General features: G+C 63.8%; 1 protein-coding gene across 1 annotated transcript in view; it reads right to left on the bottom strand.

Annotated features, from left to right (window-relative positions):
* LOC116463887 (mucin-2-like) overlaps positions 1–16,385 on the bottom strand; it is a 36,862-nt gene extending 20,477 nt beyond the window's left edge. Inside the window, exons 1-28 of the mRNA XM_032147189.1 lie at positions 16,310–16,385; positions 15,366–15,636; positions 14,056–14,170; positions 13,583–13,673; positions 13,394–13,503; positions 13,104–13,314; positions 12,540–12,665; positions 11,925–12,042; positions 11,709–11,847; positions 11,340–11,450; positions 11,181–11,250; positions 10,765–10,902; positions 10,510–10,674; positions 9,945–10,036; positions 9,610–9,736; positions 9,005–9,260; positions 8,719–8,771; positions 8,459–8,559; positions 7,909–8,060; positions 7,436–7,574; positions 6,241–6,351; positions 5,980–6,159; positions 5,591–5,830; positions 4,591–4,747; positions 3,337–3,484; positions 2,148–2,191; positions 1,552–1,758; positions 298–461 (exon numbers count right to left, since the gene is read on the bottom strand). Coding sequence (XP_032003080.1) covers positions 298–461; positions 1,552–1,758; positions 2,148–2,191; positions 3,337–3,484; positions 4,591–4,747; positions 5,591–5,830; positions 5,980–6,159; positions 6,241–6,351; positions 7,436–7,574; positions 7,909–8,060; positions 8,459–8,559; positions 8,719–8,771; positions 9,005–9,260; positions 9,610–9,736; positions 9,945–10,036; positions 10,510–10,674; positions 10,765–10,902; positions 11,181–11,250; positions 11,340–11,450; positions 11,709–11,847; positions 11,925–12,042; positions 12,540–12,665; positions 13,104–13,314; positions 13,394–13,503; positions 13,583–13,673; positions 14,056–14,170; positions 15,366–15,636; positions 16,310–16,385 — 3,912 coding nt within the window. The remainder of the gene's footprint in view (positions 1–297; positions 462–1,551; positions 1,759–2,147; positions 2,192–3,336; positions 3,485–4,590; positions 4,748–5,590; positions 5,831–5,979; positions 6,160–6,240; positions 6,352–7,435; positions 7,575–7,908; positions 8,061–8,458; positions 8,560–8,718; positions 8,772–9,004; positions 9,261–9,609; positions 9,737–9,944; positions 10,037–10,509; positions 10,675–10,764; positions 10,903–11,180; positions 11,251–11,339; positions 11,451–11,708; positions 11,848–11,924; positions 12,043–12,539; positions 12,666–13,103; positions 13,315–13,393; positions 13,504–13,582; positions 13,674–14,055; positions 14,171–15,365; positions 15,637–16,309) is intronic.
* Between the last annotated feature and the right edge of the window lie 871 nt (positions 16,386–17,256).

Genomic DNA, 17,256 nt, shown 5'->3' with positions numbered 1-17,256 from the left:
AGTGGTGGTTGGTGAAGGGGTGGTCGTGCTGGTTTGTGGAGGGCTGGGAGTGGTAGTTGGAGGGCTGGGAGTGGTAGTTGAGGAAGAGGTGGTTGTGATGGTTATTGGAGGGCTGGCAGTGGTGGTTGGTGAAGGGGTGGTTGTGGTGGTTGTTGGAGGGCTGGGAGTGGTGATACACGTATCCATGGGCAGGCAACAATTGACACGTATCTTGTAGTCGTAACACAGCCCAAATGGTCCATTTCCAAACTGGTCTTCATTCTTGCAAATGAACCCGACAGAGACGTCGCACTGCACCTTCTGGCCTAGCTCCTCCAAGCTGAGGTGGGGCTCCTTGACCGACCTGCACTCGATGTCCTCAGGGGCCCTGCAGACCCCATCAAATGTTTCTCGGTCGCCGCCGTCGCTGCCACTGCTGGGGTGGTCCTCATTGATCCAGTCAGACCAGAAGCAGCACAGCTCTAGGGAAGCAAAACCAAGCTCTTGTCTCTCGCACCTGGGGAGAGGCACCTCCAGGAGGCCACCAGGATTTAGAGGACCCAGGGACCTCCATGACCGTCCCCCAGCTGCGATCTCTCTTTTCCCTGTCATTGCCAAAAAAACAGAGTGCAGGGCCAGAGAGCTCAGGGCTGGACACCGCTTCCATCCTCGTTTTGCAACTGAAAACCTGAGCCCCAAGAGACAGGGCCACCCAGGGCCACACCTGGGTGTGATGGACCCTTTCCTCAGCTATTTTCAATACTTTTCTCAAAGAATCAATAAAAAGACAGCTGCCCATTCCAGTAAGAAAGTGTGCTGGAAGGGGCTTTCTCTCCAGTCTTAACCAGCAATATTGTCACCGACGGCCAGTCAGGTCTCACTTTAGCCCCTGGCCTCAGCAAACCGTGAATGAAGTGGCCAAAATACACCCATCTTTGGTCCGTAAGCAGAGTCCAGCCCCGCCAGCCTCACATCTGTGCCCTGAAGGAAGCATCCTGAAGGTGATTTTATAAGACTTCGCTCCTCCCACCCTGCTTGTCATCGTGAATATCATCACCGTCACTTACTCGGAGTTGTTGATGAAACTGCAATAAAGCAGGAAGAAAAGAGGGTATCACTACATAGTTCAAGATCTTTTAAAATCTTGTCTTTTTTTTTTTTAAGTTTCTTTTTTCTGTGGCTATCATACCCCTGGTGGCTTGTTCGGTGGTAGCTAGGATTTCAACCAGAACAAACGCAGGGAAACATGAGAAAATTTCTCTAACCCTTAGGGATAGTTTCCTGATGGTTTTCAGAAATCTCCCCAAGTGATCCTCCACTGTGGTCTGGGCTTGGGGATGTGGTCAGGATGCTACTATCTCAATGCACCAGGCCAGGGGAGCCAGGGCAGGCTCCCTCACACCTCAGTGCAGAGGAATGTCACTGTCACCTCACTCTGCAGCTGGTGTGCAGAGGTCAGAGCCTGGCTGCACCAGGCCAGAGCCTGCCCCTGAAAGAGCCCTCTGTGCTGGATGCTGGATGCAGGGGAAGGTGAGAGCCCAAGGAAGCATGGAGGGAACCAGGGGGCCTTACGTGTGCTGGGGGTCGAGGTGGTGGTGGTGGTGGTGGTGGTGGTGAAAGTGGTGGGGGTGGTGGGGAGGGTGATGGTGGTGAAGGTGGTCAGGGTGGACGGGTGTGGCGTAGTGGAACAGATGTTGAAGTGCTTCTCCACCGTCCCGTTGGGGCCACAGATCTCCCAGTAGCAGAAGGCGCCATCCTGGGTCTGGTTGAGAATCTTTCCTGGGGGTGAGGGTGAGGCAAAAATCACCTTATCAGGAGCAAGACAGGAGGAAGGCCAGGTGTGCCCAAGCCCCCACAACCAGCTAAGAAATGCTCCAGTGAGACTGTACCCGTCCCGGAGCCCCTCTCTTTGAATAAAGGGAATCTCATCAGAACGCAGAAGCTGGATCACAGAAGAGGGTGATGGAAATTCCCTACAGGATCCCGGCACCCCAGAAGAAACAAAATGGGTCACGGCAGCCCCCAGGGCTGATACACATTAGAGGTGGGTCTGAGCTGGGGGGGTACCAAACGGGCAGAGCCCAGGAGGAGATCAGCACACCCCACCCATCCAAGGCCCCACAGGCTTCCCCAGGATGGGCCCGGCCACTGCAGGGCTGGCAGCTCACCTTCCTCCGGCCTGCAGACGACTTGGGAGGAGTTGGTGCACACGCTGCAAAGCAAGCACACGGCTACAAGTCCCACTCCACTGACACTGAGCCCACCCTGCTCAGACCCCCAGCTTCCCCATGTGGCTAGTACCGAGCCCAAAGCCCTCGGGCACTGCCCCAAAGCCAGCTCCGGAAGAGCCCCCTCATTGGGTTCTAACTGTGGGAACAGAGCAAGGGCGAGGAGAGGAAGGAAAAAGCCAGACCCAGAGGATGGGATGAGAACAGAAGACCCCCCGCCCCAGTGAGGGACTGGTACCTCTGTGGCCTGGCTCCTGTGTGCATGTGTGACTGTGTGTGCTTGTGTGTCTGCGTTCATGCATGTGTGCATGTGTGACTGACTGTGTAACTGAGTGTGTGCCTGGGTGTCTGTGTCTATGCATGTGTGCATGTGTGCATGGTGTGCATGTGGTGCATTATATGACTGTGTGACCTTGTGTACCTGTGTGTCTACATCCATGCATGTGTGACTGTGTGACTGTGTAACCGTGTGTGTCTGGGTATCTGTGTCTAGACACGTGTACATGTGTGACTGTGTGTGTCTGTGTGTCAGTGTCTGTGCATGTGAGCATTTGTTCATGTGTGACTGAGTGTGAGTGCATGTGTGCACGTGACTGTGTGTGCCTGTGTGTCTGACCATGCATGTGTGACTGTGTGACTATGTGTGCCTGTATGTCTGCGTCCATGCATGTGTGCATATGTGACTGTGTAACTGTGAGTGTGTGCCTGGGTGTATGTGTCTGTGCATGTGTGCATGTGTGCATGTGTGCATGTGTGCACGTAACTATGCCCGCATGTCTGTCCACGCATGTGTGTATGTGTACACATGTGACTCTGTGCCCATGCATGTGTGACTGTGTAACTGTGTGTGCCTGGGTATCTGTGTCTAGGCATGTGTACATGTGGGCACTGTGTGCATGTGTGACTGTGTGTGCCTGCGTGTCGGCGTCCATGTGTGCATGTGTGTGCTGTGTGTGCATGTGACTGTGTGTGTGCACGTGGTATGCTGTGTGAATTTGTGTGCATGTGCACCCACATGGAATGGTTGTGTGTCTGTGTACTGTGTGCACTGTGTGCTCACACGTGTGTGTGTACTCATGTGCCCATATGTGCAGCTCCCCCAGGCCCCCTGCCACGTGAGCTTAGGTACCAAGACTTGCAGATCTCCTCGGTGGGAACCGACGCTCCAGGTGGGTAGTGGGTGTCCTCGATGTAGCAGCCACACTTGTCTGCAGTGACACACTTCTTCAGGTCCTCATCATAGATGGGCCTGTCCTTGGGGCACCGGGGGTAGCAGCCTGGTGGACACAGGGCATGGGGTTGGGACCACCGCAGTCCACCACACGCCACCCACCGTCCCTACCCTGGCAGGCCCTTCTCTGCCGGATGCCCCTCTGGGAAGGCCAGGGATTGGAAAGGCGGGGCCTGGATCTCCCCACCCCACTGGGCCCTGGACGCTGCCTGCTGAGAAGCCCTGCCCAGTCTCATCAGGGCCCCTGAGCAGCCCTGAGTCCCAAGACCCACGTTTGTCTCCCATGGCGGGATACTGCCTCCCAAACTTCCCATCAGTCCCTCCTTCACGTCACTGGTTCTCAGCTCAGACACCAGCACCCGGCAGGGGCCTCCCCTGACCTGTGTCTGAAATGCTCCCCAACCCGCCCTGCTCTGCACAAACCTCAGCACCTCCCACCCCTGCCACTCCCAGTTTCCACGCTAGCCTGCTGCTTCCCTCCTGACCCTGCAGCAAGGGGAGTCTGGCTGCCCTGGGCTGTTGGTGCCCTGAGGGTCAGGCCTCCCTCCGGGTGTCCCCATGGGTCTCCAGAAAACATCAGCCTTCAGCCCCACACGGCCAGGCCCGTCAGCCGTGGCCTCCCCCGAGGGCCGCCTGGCTCACCCTGGCCGATGGGCTGTTGCCTCTCCTGAGGGCTGCCCCACTCACCCTCCAGGCCCCTCGGCTGTCATCCCCGCTGAGGCCCACCCCACCCTGCTCACCCTCCAGGTAGGACACGGAGATGTTGGAGTGGATGCCGTTGATGGTCCTGCAGGTCTCAAAGCTCCGGTTCCCACATGGCTCATAGTGCCACTCACACTCATGTGGAGGGTTGTAGTAGTCGCAGAATATGGCTTGGGGGAGACAGGGCCAGGCCAGGGTCAGACACAGGAGGGCTCAGGCGTGGGCCGGGGTGAGGGCGAATCTGGGGTGGGGGGCTGGGGCGCAGACGCATCAAGCTTGCTCTGCCAACCCAGGTCCCATAGGGTCCCAAAGAAGGACACTGGAGAAGTCGGGGAAATGACGGGTGATGCACACCCATCACCTGGATGGGCAAGGAGTGCCGCCCCGGCCCGCAATACAGCACTTCCCAGCACCCCCCTGGCCCTGGGTGCAGTTCAGGTGGGCTCTTACGGCACAGGTCCGGCGTCCTCCAGAACACGCAGGCCCCCTCTTTGGTACACTCCTGGGCATAGGAGGCCACGGCAGAGCAGAAGCACTCACAGTCCCCACCCGTGTCACAGGAGCAAGAGTCGTGCACGCAGGCCTCATAGAAGGGCTTGGGGTCCACCTGGGGAGAACACCCTGGTCTGTCCTGGGCCCATGCTGCTCTCATGGGGCCAGGACTTCCCCAGTGCCCTGCAGTTCAGGACCCTGAGGCCGGCCCTGCTCCTGGGGCGGGGCATGTTACCCAGCACCAGCCAGCCAGGGCCCCAGCAGGGCCAACCTTGGGGAGAGGGTCCAGAGACGCCTGTCCCGCCGTGGCTGTGCAGACCCATCGCCCAGCCCCTCTGCATCCTCAGCTGTAACATGGCCATTCTAGAACCCGCCCTCCCCAGCTGCCTGTAGCTGGGGATGTGTGGGCATGGGGGGGCACATGTCTTTTCTCCCTCCGGGTGAATATCTGAGCCTGGGGAGGCAGAGGGAGTCCAGGGGTCCAGCCCAGGGTCTCAGAGGGGAGGCTGATTGTGTGGTCATGTGACCAAAGGATGCAGTGGCCAGAGCCAAAGCTGGAGGACAAGTGCTGTGTGGTGAGAGACGCAGCAGGGCGACTCCTGAAGGTGTGGAGGAGCATGCGGAGAAGCCCCCCAGCCCCAGGAGCACCCAAGACCCTACCCTGCTATGACCACGCCCTGATCATTAGCATGCTCTACGGTACCCTAACCATGTCCACAGTCAGCCCATAGCCCCGCTCTGACTAGTCGGCCCCGCCCATGGCCCCGCCCACAGCTATAGCCCACCTACAGCCCTGCAATGCCTACAGTCGGCCCCGCCCATGGCCCCGCCCACAGTCACAGCCCACCTACAGCCCTCCTCTGCCTACAGTCGGCCCCGCCCATGGCCCCGCCCACAGTCACAGCCCACCTACAGCCCTCCTCTGCCTACCTGCCCCACCATGGCCCAGCCAGCCCACCTTGCTGTGGCAGATGCTGAACACGCTGCTTTTGAGGATGCTGCACTGCTTCTCCGCCCAGGAGCGGCGGTGCGGGTTCAGGTTGCAGGGCTCAGGGTTGGTGCTCACGTCCGGGCAGGTGGGGGCCTCCTTCCAGCTGTTCCCGAAGTCCAGCTCACTGCTCACCACCATGTGGTCCCGCGTGGTGAAGTCGTTGTTGGAGCGGTCGTCAAAGTTCCCACACAGGCCACACACGGTGCCCTGCAAGAGACAAGCACCCCAGGGGCTCCAAAAAGGGGCTGGAGGGACGGCAGGGGCTTGTCCTGCAAACACCAGGGCAGGGGGTGGGGGGATGGGGGGCTGGCCAGGAGAGGACAGGAGAGGGCAGGGCAGGCAGGGAGGCAGCCCACCTTGTAGGAGGGAGCCAGCTTGATGAACACAGTGGTCCTCTTGTCCCAGATGACGATGATGCCCGTGCTGGACTCCACCACCAGGTACTGGCCCACCTCCCGCGTGGTGTAGGCCACGTGGTGACCCTCGTCACGCTGGATCACCACACGGTGCTTGTCTTCCAACTTCAGCTCCGTCCTCTGCCCGGAGGAGAGGCCCAGTCACTGGCTGGTCTGAGGGTCCCGCAGGGCTCACGCGTCCCCGAGGCCAGCAGCACTCACCCCCATGAAGATCTTGATGGCCTTGGAGCAGGTGACGCCCGTGGTGCCACAGGGGACATTCTCGGTGATGATGCTGAATGAGCCCAGTGAGGAGTTCTGGCCGCAGTAGTCCTGGGGGCCAGGAGGACAAGGTCAGCCAGGACAGCTGGGCCCCAGGTGTTCCGGGGCACACCCGCCCCAGTTGGCGGCGCCACAGCCACTGAGCAGACAAACCAGGCCCTGGTCCTGTCCATGCGAGGACCTGACCCTGCTGCAGGCCCGTCCCCTGTCCCTGGGGATCACGGTGCCTCAAAGGGCTGTGGGATGTGGATCTGGGGAGCCGCGTGAGCAGTGGCCTAGCCCTGGCCCTTACTCAGCTCCCCACAGAGGTGCCCTCAGTCCCCATGGCTGGGCGGTCAACCCCACTCACCCTGTGCACCCAGAAGAGGACCCAGAGGAGGACCCGAATGAGGACAACAGAGGAGGACCAGGAGGAGGACCCGGACGAGGTCCCAGAGGAGGGAGGACCCAGAGGAGAACCCGGAGGAGGATCCGGAGGAGGACCCGAATGAGAACCACAGAGGAAGACCACAGAGGAGGACCCGGAGGAGGACCACAGAGAAGGAGCTGGAGGAGGACCCGGAGGAGGACCTGGAGGAGGACCCATAGGAGGACCCGGAGGAGGACCACAGAGGAGGACCCAGAGGAGGACCCAGAGGAGGAGCTGGAGGAGGACCACAGAGGAGGACCCGGAGGAGGACCCAGAGGAGGACCCGGAGGAGGACCACAGAGGAGGACCCAGAGGAGGAGCTGGAGGAGGACCACAGAGGAGGACCACAGAGGAGGACCCAGAGGAGGACCTGGAGGAGGACCCGGAGGAGGACCCAGAGGAGGACCCAGAGGAGGACCTGAATGAGGACCACAGAGGAGAACCCAGAGGAGGACCCAGAGGAAGACCCAGAGGAGGACCCGGAGGAGGACCCAGAGGAGAACCACAGAACTGGGCAGTGCAGAGGGGTTTTACCACCCCTGCCCAGCCCTGGCTAGAAGAACGAATCCTGCGGATGCAGGTGCGGGTGTGGGTGTGGGTCTGGGGCTGAGGAAAGGCTGGCCTTCCCAAGCCTCAGGGTTTCTCAGGGAGCTAAGCACTGCACTTGGGGCAGGCAGAGGGTCCCTGACCACAAGCAGCTCAGCCAGGCAGTGCCCGTGACCGCACCTGAACAGCCACGTAGGAGCAGTGTCCGTCAAAGTCGTAGTACTTCCCGTCAAAGGTGATGTAGTGGCCGCTCCCGTAAATGGAGCAGGTGCCGTGGCACACAGCTTGGGTACACACCCAGCGTCCTCTCTCGCAGGTGCTGAGGACAGGAAAGGAGGCTGAAGGGACCCAGGGCCCGCTCATGAGTGCCTGGAGGAGACCCTGGGCACCATGCAGACAGCTCTCTATGCCTCCCACACAGGACACCTGCAGGCCCCAAAAGTGGCTCCAAATGTCCCTTCCCCCATGGCTTCAAGACCGGCGACTGACATGAGAGACCACCCTGCCCGTGGGACAGGGGCCGCCACAGGATCTCGCAAGACCCAGGTGGACCCCCCAGGAGAGGCACCTGCCCATTGGCCCGCTCTCCAGCGGCCACCTCTGCCGAGCACGTGGGGCCTGGGTGGCAGCCAGGACAGGCTGGGCCAGCTTACCAGGTATTGCAGTCCACCTTGATCTTGGCTCCGGAGGAATACAGGTCATTGTTATGGACGCAAGGGCATTCCTTCTCCACCACGCAGCCGCCCCGGCCGTCATCCATCAGCCCGTCGGGGCACACACAGCCACTGACACACTCTGTGTGGTACTGGGGACAGCCAGAGAGTGGGGTTCAGGGGTGGACAGGTGACACTGCAGCCCTCCCTGGGGTCAGGATTGGATGCGCAGCCAGGAAAGTCCTGAGCATGCAGTCTGTCACGTCCCAGACCTCCCACCACTGCCCCTGGCCTGGGCTCAGGCCTCCCTCCCCTCGGGCCCGCCACAGGGCAGGGAGACTGGTGAGGGCTGCTGGCTGAGGGCCCTACACTGGCCCCTGGGCCCCGGCGGCTCACAGACTGCCACTTCCCTCCCAGGGCCAGGGACAGAATCAACAGGGCCTGCGGCCTCAGGACTCGGCACCCAGACCCTAGCGGGGGCACAGCACAGAAGCCGGGCTCAGCCAGCCAGGAATCCCTGCCCGCCCACAGCGGCGCCCCCAGCACGCACATAGCCAGCGGCCAGCGTCTGGCAGCTGAGGGCTTGGGGCTTCGAGGTGGCCAGTGCAGTCAGGTTGCTGCAGTCCATGTGGATCTTCGGGGCCGTGCAGCCTGTGGGATGGAGGGGCCACCTCAGCTCCAGCTGAAGGTGGGGCTCTCAGACAGGTGGGGTGGGGTGGCCGGGGAGGGTGGCCAGGGCAGGTGGGGAGGGGTGGCCAGGGAGGGTGACCAGGGCAGGCGGGGAGGGGTGGCCAAGGCAGTGCCACTTACTTTGGCCGAGCAGCTGGATCTGCCTGCAGTGCAGCCTCCCATCCCGGCACACACTGTGGAAAAGGCCGGGAATCAGCGGGGCCCACACAGGACAGCCACAGACAGCCCGCAGCTTCCCCGGGACAGATGTGAGCCTGATGCCTCTCAGTGCCCCGCACCCCAGTCACCCCTCAGCCTTGGGTGTCTCGGCTTCCCCAGGTAGAGCCTCCCAGGTCTCCGCTTGGGGCAGGTTCAGAAGGAGCTCCCCTACCCCCACGCCACACCTGACCCCCGAGCAGGTACCCACCATCGTTCTTCCTGCCTGACGACCACGTCCCCCGCCTCCAGGTAGAGGCCGCGGTGGTAGCAGGAGCACTTGGCCAGGGGCACGCAGCGGCCCTTCTCGTCCAGGAAGGTGTCGTCAGGGCAGCCGCAGCCATCCACAGGCGCAAAGCCCTCGAGACAGTGGCTATCAGCCTCGGAGAGGGAGTGGCAGGTCTGCTGGCAGGTGGTCAGGTTGTACAGGAAGACCTGCGAGTTGGGGCAGGAGCCCACATCCTCGTCTGCAGAGGACCAGGGGGTGGCATGAGGGACGGGAGGAGCCAGACGCCCAGCTGCCATCCCCAGGGTGGCCAGGGGGCCAGGGAGTGCACACTCTGGGACCCACTCCCACACTCGACCGCCACAGCTCCAGGCCCGCCCCAGGTTCTGCCCCTGCTATGTGGCCACCCCTTGCTGTAGGAGGAGCTGGTTTCCCACTACCGCCGGCAGACGAAGCTGGAGCCTGGTCTGTGGCCGCAGGGGGCCGACTCCTCTCCCTGGACCACCCATGCTCAGGGCCCCCAGCCCCATCCCAGGAGCTCAAAGCCTGGACCCCATCCCCAGGATGCAGCCCACAGGGATGGCACTCACTGCAGACACGCTCCCGCCAGCCCCACAGCACGACGCCCTTGGCAGCGCAGGCGCGCGCGTAGGAGGACAGAGCGGCACACAGGCAGTCCTCGTTGTTCTGACAGTTGCACGTGTCATATTTGCACCTCTGGGCAACAGAGCAAGGTGGGCGGGCAGTGAGGCAGGGAGGCAAAGTGTGGCCCGGCGCTCACAGACGCAAGCTCACACACACACACACAGCAACCAGTGGGCCCGGCCGGGTGCCCTGAGTTCACCTCACGGGTGGCATGGGAGGCTGGGGGTGCCCTGAGTCCACCTCGATGGCGTGGGGGCCTGGGGGTGTGGGTCCCACCCACCTTGTAATACTCAGTGGGGTCCACGGCCGAGTGGCACCTGCCAAAGGGGGTCTCTGTCTTCAGGAGGGAGCACCAGTGCTCAGCGTAGTTGGCTGGGGAGTGGGGGATCGGAACTTCAGCGGGGCCCGGGACCCCCACAAGATCCCCTGGGCCCTGCTACCCGGCTGCCTAGGCCCCAGATATGGTTCCCTCTGTGCACCCATGCCCAGGCGCCTTCCTCCCCGTGAGTCAAATTTCCAGGCAGCTCCAGGCTGCATAGAGACCCCTGCAGGGCACCCACCACCTCCCGTCTCTCACCCCCAAGGGCCCAGCATCCCGGACGTGACGGGGCAGGTAGGGACCAGCCCAGGCCCTCTTCCGGGTCACCTGGCGGGCTGCCACCATGGCCGCCATAAACTAGCCACAGCAGGAAGCAGCAGGTGCCCGGCTGCCCCTGGAGGAGAGCCACCTAACTTCTGCCCCTCACCACCCATGCGTGCTGCTGGGAGCCCCATCTGCCCTTCCAGGCCATGGGCCAGGTACCCCAGGCAGGCTGGGTGGGGGCGCCCGTGTGGCCGAGCCTCACCGCTCTCGATGTTCAGGGAGCAGGGATCGTCCAGCCAGTCCAGCTTGTCATGGCAGCTTGACTGTGCCTTCCAGGTGTTGGCAAAGCCCGCCCCCGTGGCCTCCACCAGCCCGCTGGCCGTCTTGAAGTCGTCACCTTCCAGGCCGTTGAAGTTCCCGCAGAGGCCTGAGGGGCCAGGACAGAGTTGGAAAGAATCTGGGGCTAGCAGGCCCTGCCGTGGGCCTTTGTTGGGGCAATCCCAGTGGGGCCACTTACCCTGCACCTGCCCCTGGGAGGCCTGGTCCAGCATCACGAAGAGTTGCATGACTGGGGCCAGCTGCACCTGCAGCCGGACGCCAATGGCCATGCTCACGATGACGTGGTAGGAAGACGGGCGGAAGACAGAGAAGCTCGCTGAGGGCACGGGCACGATGAGGGACACGGTAAGGGGCACGGTGAGGGGCAGGGCTCCCGGGACCTGCCCAGCCCAGGTGAGCAGCAAGAGGGTGTCACCCTCCCACCGCCCCCTCCAGCAGAGGACCCAGGACAGAGCCTGCCAGGTGCCGCAGGGACCCTCCACCTGTGGAACCTTCCCACCCAGCCTTCTGGGTCCGAGGCAGCTGGACTGTGCGAATCACTGCAGGCCCAGCGGAGCTCTTAGGGCCCAGGCCCCTCCCTGGGGCACAACTCACCGGTCACGTGGGGCAGGTTCACCTGCAGCTCGTTGAGCAGCACACTGCCATCAGACTTGAAGACCACCACCTGCAGGAAAGGCCGAGGTTGCTCAGGGCTGAGAAGGGGCCCCCTCAGGGGACCTGGGGCTCCAGAAGGAGGGGGGCAGGACCACTCACATTCTTCTTCTTGTCGGTCAGCAACACCACCGTCTTCAGGCAGGTCTGCTTGTCCGTGGAGCCGCAGGGGACCAGCTCGCCCAGGAGAGCGTAGGAATCGTTGTGGTCGCCCTGTGATGGGGCAAGAGGCCGTGCAGCCGCTGAGGGCTGGGACGGGCAGCGCCCTGCACCCTAGGACCCGGCAGTGGCTTAGAAAGGAAGCCCTGCTTCTTATCCTCCAGCCGGAGAGCAGAAGCACGGTCACCTGCCCCAGGACAGCCCACGGGCACCCTCTGCTTCAGGGACAGCCAGCCCACCCACCCTCAGACGGCCAAGGGCCTGGATGCCAGCCCCAGCTCTGCCCCATGCCCCAGACCCTGGGCAGCCTACCTTGGCCAGGACATAGTAGCAGTCCCCGTGGAAGGTGTACGTCTTCCCATCAAAGGTGGTGACGTGGGAGCCGCCTTCCAGGGCGCAGGTGCCAGGGCAGGGCAGGTCTTTGCACACCCAGCGGCCAGCGTTACAGACACTGTTGGGCAGTGGGGCACAGGGTCAGGGCTCAGCCGCCCCAGCCTCTCCGCGCCCAGCCCTGGCCCCGGAACTCACCACTGCTCGCAGTCATTGGTGATCTCCTGGCCCGGTGTGTACAGGTGTCCGTGCAGCTTGCAGTGGCACTGGCTCACAGGAACGCAGCCACTGTCCCCGATGTCGTCATACACGGTGCCTGGGACAGCCAGGGAGGCGATGTCACCCCGGCTGGCTCAGAAAGAGCCAGAATCCCCACCGAGGGGCTGCCAGTCAGGCCTCCCACCCGCAGGCACCACTGGTCCCCTGCGCTGACGCCTGCGGTCCCCACCTGGTCCCTGGGTTGGGGTCTGGCCATGGGGCTCCAGTCTCCAGGCCATCTTCTTGCCCCTGACAATTGAGCTCCTCCCGAAGGCCTCAGGCTCCAGGCCAGGGGCCGGGCAGGAAGAGGTCTGTCCCCAGGGTGATGACCAGGAAGGCAGCCCCCTTCTCGGCCTCCCTGAAGCCACCCTTTGGGAATGGCCTCACACCGAGGCCCCTTCTCCCCTGGTATCGGGTGGAGGGAGAGGCACTTCTGTGCCACCGCTGCCCCCACCACCCAGCGGAGCCGTCCCCTCAGCGCGGGCAAGAACCCCAGGCCAGGGCTGCCTCTCGTCTGGTGGGCAGTGCCAGTGTGGGACCATCCTCCACACTCACCTTCTGGGCAGAAACAGCCGTCCATGCGGTGCTCCTCGCACAGGCTGCTCACCTCCAGGTGTGAGCAGGTGTCCATGCAGGGCGAGCCGCTCTCCAGGTACACCAGGTTCCCGGGGCAGGTCTTGGCTGGAACCACAGAGGCCACGCAGTGAGGGTGAGGCTGGGGCACAGCAGCTGCTCCACCCCGAAATGCACCGAGAAGGGCTCTCAGCCCGCGGTGAGTGTCCCCCCAGCTCAAGGTGCCCGGCACGGTGAGTGTCCTCCAGGCTCCCGGTGCCCGGCGCGGTGAGTGTCCCCCCAGCTCAAGGTGCCCGGCACGGTGAGTGTCCCCCCAGCTCAAGGTGCCCGTGGTGAGTGTCCCCCCAGCTCAAGGTGCCCGTGATGAGTGTCCCCCCAGCTCAAGGTGCCCGTGGTGAGTGTTCCCCCAGCTCCCAGTGCCCGGTGCGATGAGTGTCACCCCTGGCTCCCGGTGCCCGGCGCAGACACAGCTCCCACCCGGGCTTGGGGAAAGCACCAGCGCAGGGTCCCCCCGGGGTCCCCTGCCCGCAGGGCGCCGGGGCTTACGGCAGAGCGTGGCGGTCCTCCAGTTCCCGGGCCGGCCGCCGGCGTGGGAGCATTGGCGGGAGAACTCGGCCACGGTGCTGCAGACGCAGGTGTCACCGCCCGAGCACCGGCAGCGGTCCTGCTGGCAGGCGCGCAGATACGGCTCCAGCGGCACCAGGTCCTGGCAGTCCGCGAAGGCCTCGGCGGTCAGCAGCCTCTCACACTCGGCGCGCTGGGGACAGACACGGGGTGGGCATGCTGCTCAGAGGCCAGCTCCGCCAGGAGCCCCACCCCGGACCGAGGAGACTCACGTGCTCGGAGCAGGACGCGGGGGCTGCCTCCTCCTCGGGATCCTCGCACACCACATCGGGCTGGTTGATCTTCTGCATGTTCCCAAACTCCAGGGGACTGAAGAGCACGCCTGGGGATGCACGGCCCTTCAGCTGAGGCTCCTGGGGGCCCGTAGCCCACCCTGCCCCGCCAAGCCCTCCGGTCCTCACCGTCAGAGAGGAATTCTGAATAGCTCTGCAGGCCGTTGTAGTCCCCGCAGAGGCCACAGGTGTGGTTCTGGAACTTGCTGTCCAGCTCCAGCTGTTGCGGGAGGGAGCCGGTGAGCTGGCCCCCCCGCCCAGCCCACAGCCGCCAGGAACCCCTAAGACTCGTGGCTTGTTTGAGCCGGAGGAAGGTGGGGCAGGACGGCTGGGGTCAGCAGCCAGGGAGCGGCCTGGCAGGGCAGGTCCCCGAAACGCCGAGTGCTTTGGGGGAAGGGTGAGGCCTGGGGGGATCAGGGCCAGGCCGGCTTCTGCTGCTGCCCCCCAAGTCCAGCACCGACGCCCCGCGCTGCCTAGGCCCTGCCCCACCCATGCCCTCTCGGTGAGGGGTCAGAGCACCGCCCTCCCTGCCCTCCCTTGGGGTCTGCCCAGAGGCCTGACGGAGCCCCCACCAGCCCCACGAGCCCGGGGACCCTGAGCACCAAGAGCGCATCCTCCCGGTTCCACATGAGGGTGAGGCCAGCGCGGGAGTAGACTTTGGTGTAGGTGTCGCTCTTCTCAATGAGCAGCCCGGGGCTGTAGTGCGGGGTGCTGACCCTGGCGGGGGCACATCGGGGTCACTCTTGGGTCCACCACCCAGGCCCCCCCACCCCAGCTTGTCCTCCCGGGACCCCGCCTCCCAGCGGGGACTGAAGCTGGGCGCCTGGGGTGGTGGAGATGGCATTGCCAGGCCCAGCTCCTGCCCTGGGGCCACCAACTTGGCCGGCCTCTGTGGTGGAGGGACATAGGCAGTAGCCAAAGAGCACCTGTCCATCTCCGCTGGCCGGGCTTCCCCGGCAGAGCCACCTCCTGCCTGCGTGCCCCTCCTCTCCACTCCCTCCTCAGGGCAGGGTCCTGGGCAGGGTCCCCTCTCAGAGGCCCTGAGGGCACCAGGTTGGGAGAGGAGGGAGGGCCAGGCTGCCCAGCCCCCTTCCAGGCCCCCTGCTTGGTGGAACATCCCCCCATGGGGTCCCGAATCCCCCCAGAGTCCCCCAGGCTGCTCTTGAGACTATCAGGGGCCCTACCCCACCTCCTGCCAGTGCCCCTTGCCGGTCCAGGTAGAGGCACTCACCCCAGCCTCTGTGCCTCGGTCCTCAAGGGCCTCTACCTGCCTGCCCATGCCTGAAGGCCTCTACCCAACCACCTGCCCACACCCACGCCTGAGGGCCTCCACCCACCCACCCACCCGCGCCCACGCCTGAGGGCCTCCACCCGCCTGCCCATGCCTATGCTGGAGCCCCTTGCAGGAAACTAAATCCCCAGGCAGAAGAGGGGCAGGTCCTGCAGGTGGGGAACCCGCTGGACGGGAATGCACTTACAGGGCCTCATTGTTCTGGAGACAATAGGGGAGCAATAGCTGGGGGTGGGGAAGGGGCTCCCACAGCCCCCTTGCACCGGCTTCTATAACTCTAGCCTGGGGAGGGCGCACACGGCCACCCCATGAACAGGAGCAGAGACAGGCAGCCTCCAGTGGTGCCAAGGCTGTCCCAAGCCTGGTGGGCTCGGAGGAGAGGGGCTGTCAGGCACACACAGGCAAAGGGATAACTGAAACCCCTTGCCTGTGGGGGGAATGGTGGGGACTCATCAGTGTTTGTTGAATGAATTAGTGACCTCTGAACCCAAACCTCAAGGCTGTTCTCCTGAGCTGTGTGCCGAGGCAGAAGGGATCTTCTAGGGCTACGAGGAATATCCCTTCGGGAACCATCAGCCCCCGTTGCTAGGATGTGGGAGGGGCGTCATCGACCACACTCACATGGCCCCGTTCAGCACAGCCAGGTGGCGGGTGAGGTAGATGGTGTCATCCTTGATGGTCAGCAGGACGGACTCTACCCCGGCGAGGGCCTCAGCCTGGCCCGGGCCCCGCTTCAGGTGCACAGCAAATTCCTTGTAGGAGCCGCGGCAGTCAGAGGCGAAGTTGTAGTCGCAGAGGCCGGGGAAGCGGAAGACGTCCCCGTCGAAGGTCTTGTAGTGGAAGTCGCCCCAGGTGCTGCAGACGTTGTGGCCATGGTTTCGGGTTCTGCCCTCTGAGGGAGCAGCAGGGAATGAGGGGTGAGTGGCCCTGGAGGGGGAAGGCTGCCCAAGCTACCCTCGAGAGGAGGCCCCTGCGGGAGCACCTGGAGGCAGCTTCGAGCCCCGCGCAGGGCCCCTGGCCGGGAAAGGTTCCTCCCTATCCGCAGGCCTTCTGCCGGGCCTTGGTCACCCCACCACAGGGGCCTCAGGGCTTCTACCCCCGGCCTGGTGAGGAGTGCGGCCGGGTGCCAAGCGGGATGTAGGAGAGGGGGTTCTGGGCACCCCAATCCCCAGCAAGGGCTGTGCTGCCCCAACTCTTCAAGGGTCTCTGCCACCTGAGATTGGGGACTTCTGGTGGGGTCCTGGCCACCCCTTCCTCCCCTGTGGACAATGACCCAGTTCACTGGGGCCTGGCCTGCTGTTTCCACCTCGTGCTGGCCCCAAGACCCACACTGTCGTCGAGCAGTCAACCCCAAAGGAATAGCAGGGGAACCCCGTCCTTCCAGCCTCTTGAAAGTCAGCAGGGCCGGGGGCTGCCAGGGACCAACCCAGGCCAGGAGCCTCAGCGGAGCCACCCAGGCTGCACTCTGGGACCACCTCCTCCTCCCAGATGCGACTTGCCTGCCCGCCCAGCCCTGCCCCCAGGACACTCTGCCAAGCCCCAGACCCCTGTGACTGCTCTCTCACCTGTCTGGAGCTCCGAGCCCCCTGCCAAAGACAGGGCCAGGCACACAGCCGCCAGGCGGGCTAGTGGCAGCCCCATGGTGGCTGGCAGGGGCGGTGTGGTTGCACCCGGGGGCAGGGGTCTGGTCCTTATATGTCCTGGCAGGAGGGTAGGAGGGCGGGAAGGCAGGGGAGGGCCAAGGGTGGGTGTGGCATTGGCCAGATGATCAAGAAGACAGCTGCGGGGGCCCAAGCCCCAGTGGGGAAATATTGATTCAGGTTATCGGAGGTCATCTCTTTATGGCTCCCTGGGTAAACGCAGCCTTCTTCAGGATGAGGCAGCCCTGTAGCCTGAATGCCAGCACACACCCGGGGAACACGTGCAGCTACTAGCGGGATGAGCCCAGGGTGGCCGGGGCGGGGGGCGTCCTGCCAGAAGCAAGTCCAGTCAGGCTCCTTAGCCCCCCACGGGCCCCCAGACACCCGCTGAGCAGGTCCCCAGGCCTGATGAGGCTCACGTTACCCTGGGAGGACCAACCCATTCCCGGGGCCCAAGCTCTGGGGCAGCTTCCAGGCCTGACCCCAAAAAGGGGCCTCCCCGAGGGCAGGGAGGATGTGGGATCCTTCGGGGTCCGGGGAGGCCGCTGACTTGCCTGGGGCTCTTGGCCAGGCTCATGGAGCTGTCAGAGGCCCCAGCCCCCAACCAGCCTCTATGCCCATCCTTTTCCCAGGCTGAGCCCTTCTCTGGAATTACATGTAATTAGAACTTGGGGAGTACCTGCCCAGCCAGGGGATGTGTTACAGAATCAGGCACACGGGGAGCTGGCTGGTGGCCGGAAGTGGCCGTCTGCCCCTTCTCCTGGGGACCACATGATGACCTCGGGCCTGAGAGCTGAGGAGGTGACAGCCTGCCCAGGCTCCCCAGAACCACCTCTCACTCAGGGTGGGGGTCTTGTCCCCAAGGCTGTGCC

Source organism: Hylobates moloch, unplaced genomic scaffold (assembly GCF_009828535.3).
Source record: "Hylobates moloch isolate HMO894 unplaced genomic scaffold, HMol_V3 SCAFFOLD_76, whole genome shotgun sequence".
NCBI classification, from domain to species: domain Eukaryota; kingdom Metazoa; phylum Chordata; class Mammalia; order Primates; family Hylobatidae; genus Hylobates; species Hylobates moloch.
The sequence above is the reverse complement of the archived record's forward strand: the minus strand, read 5'-3'. Positions and strand labels throughout refer to the sequence as shown.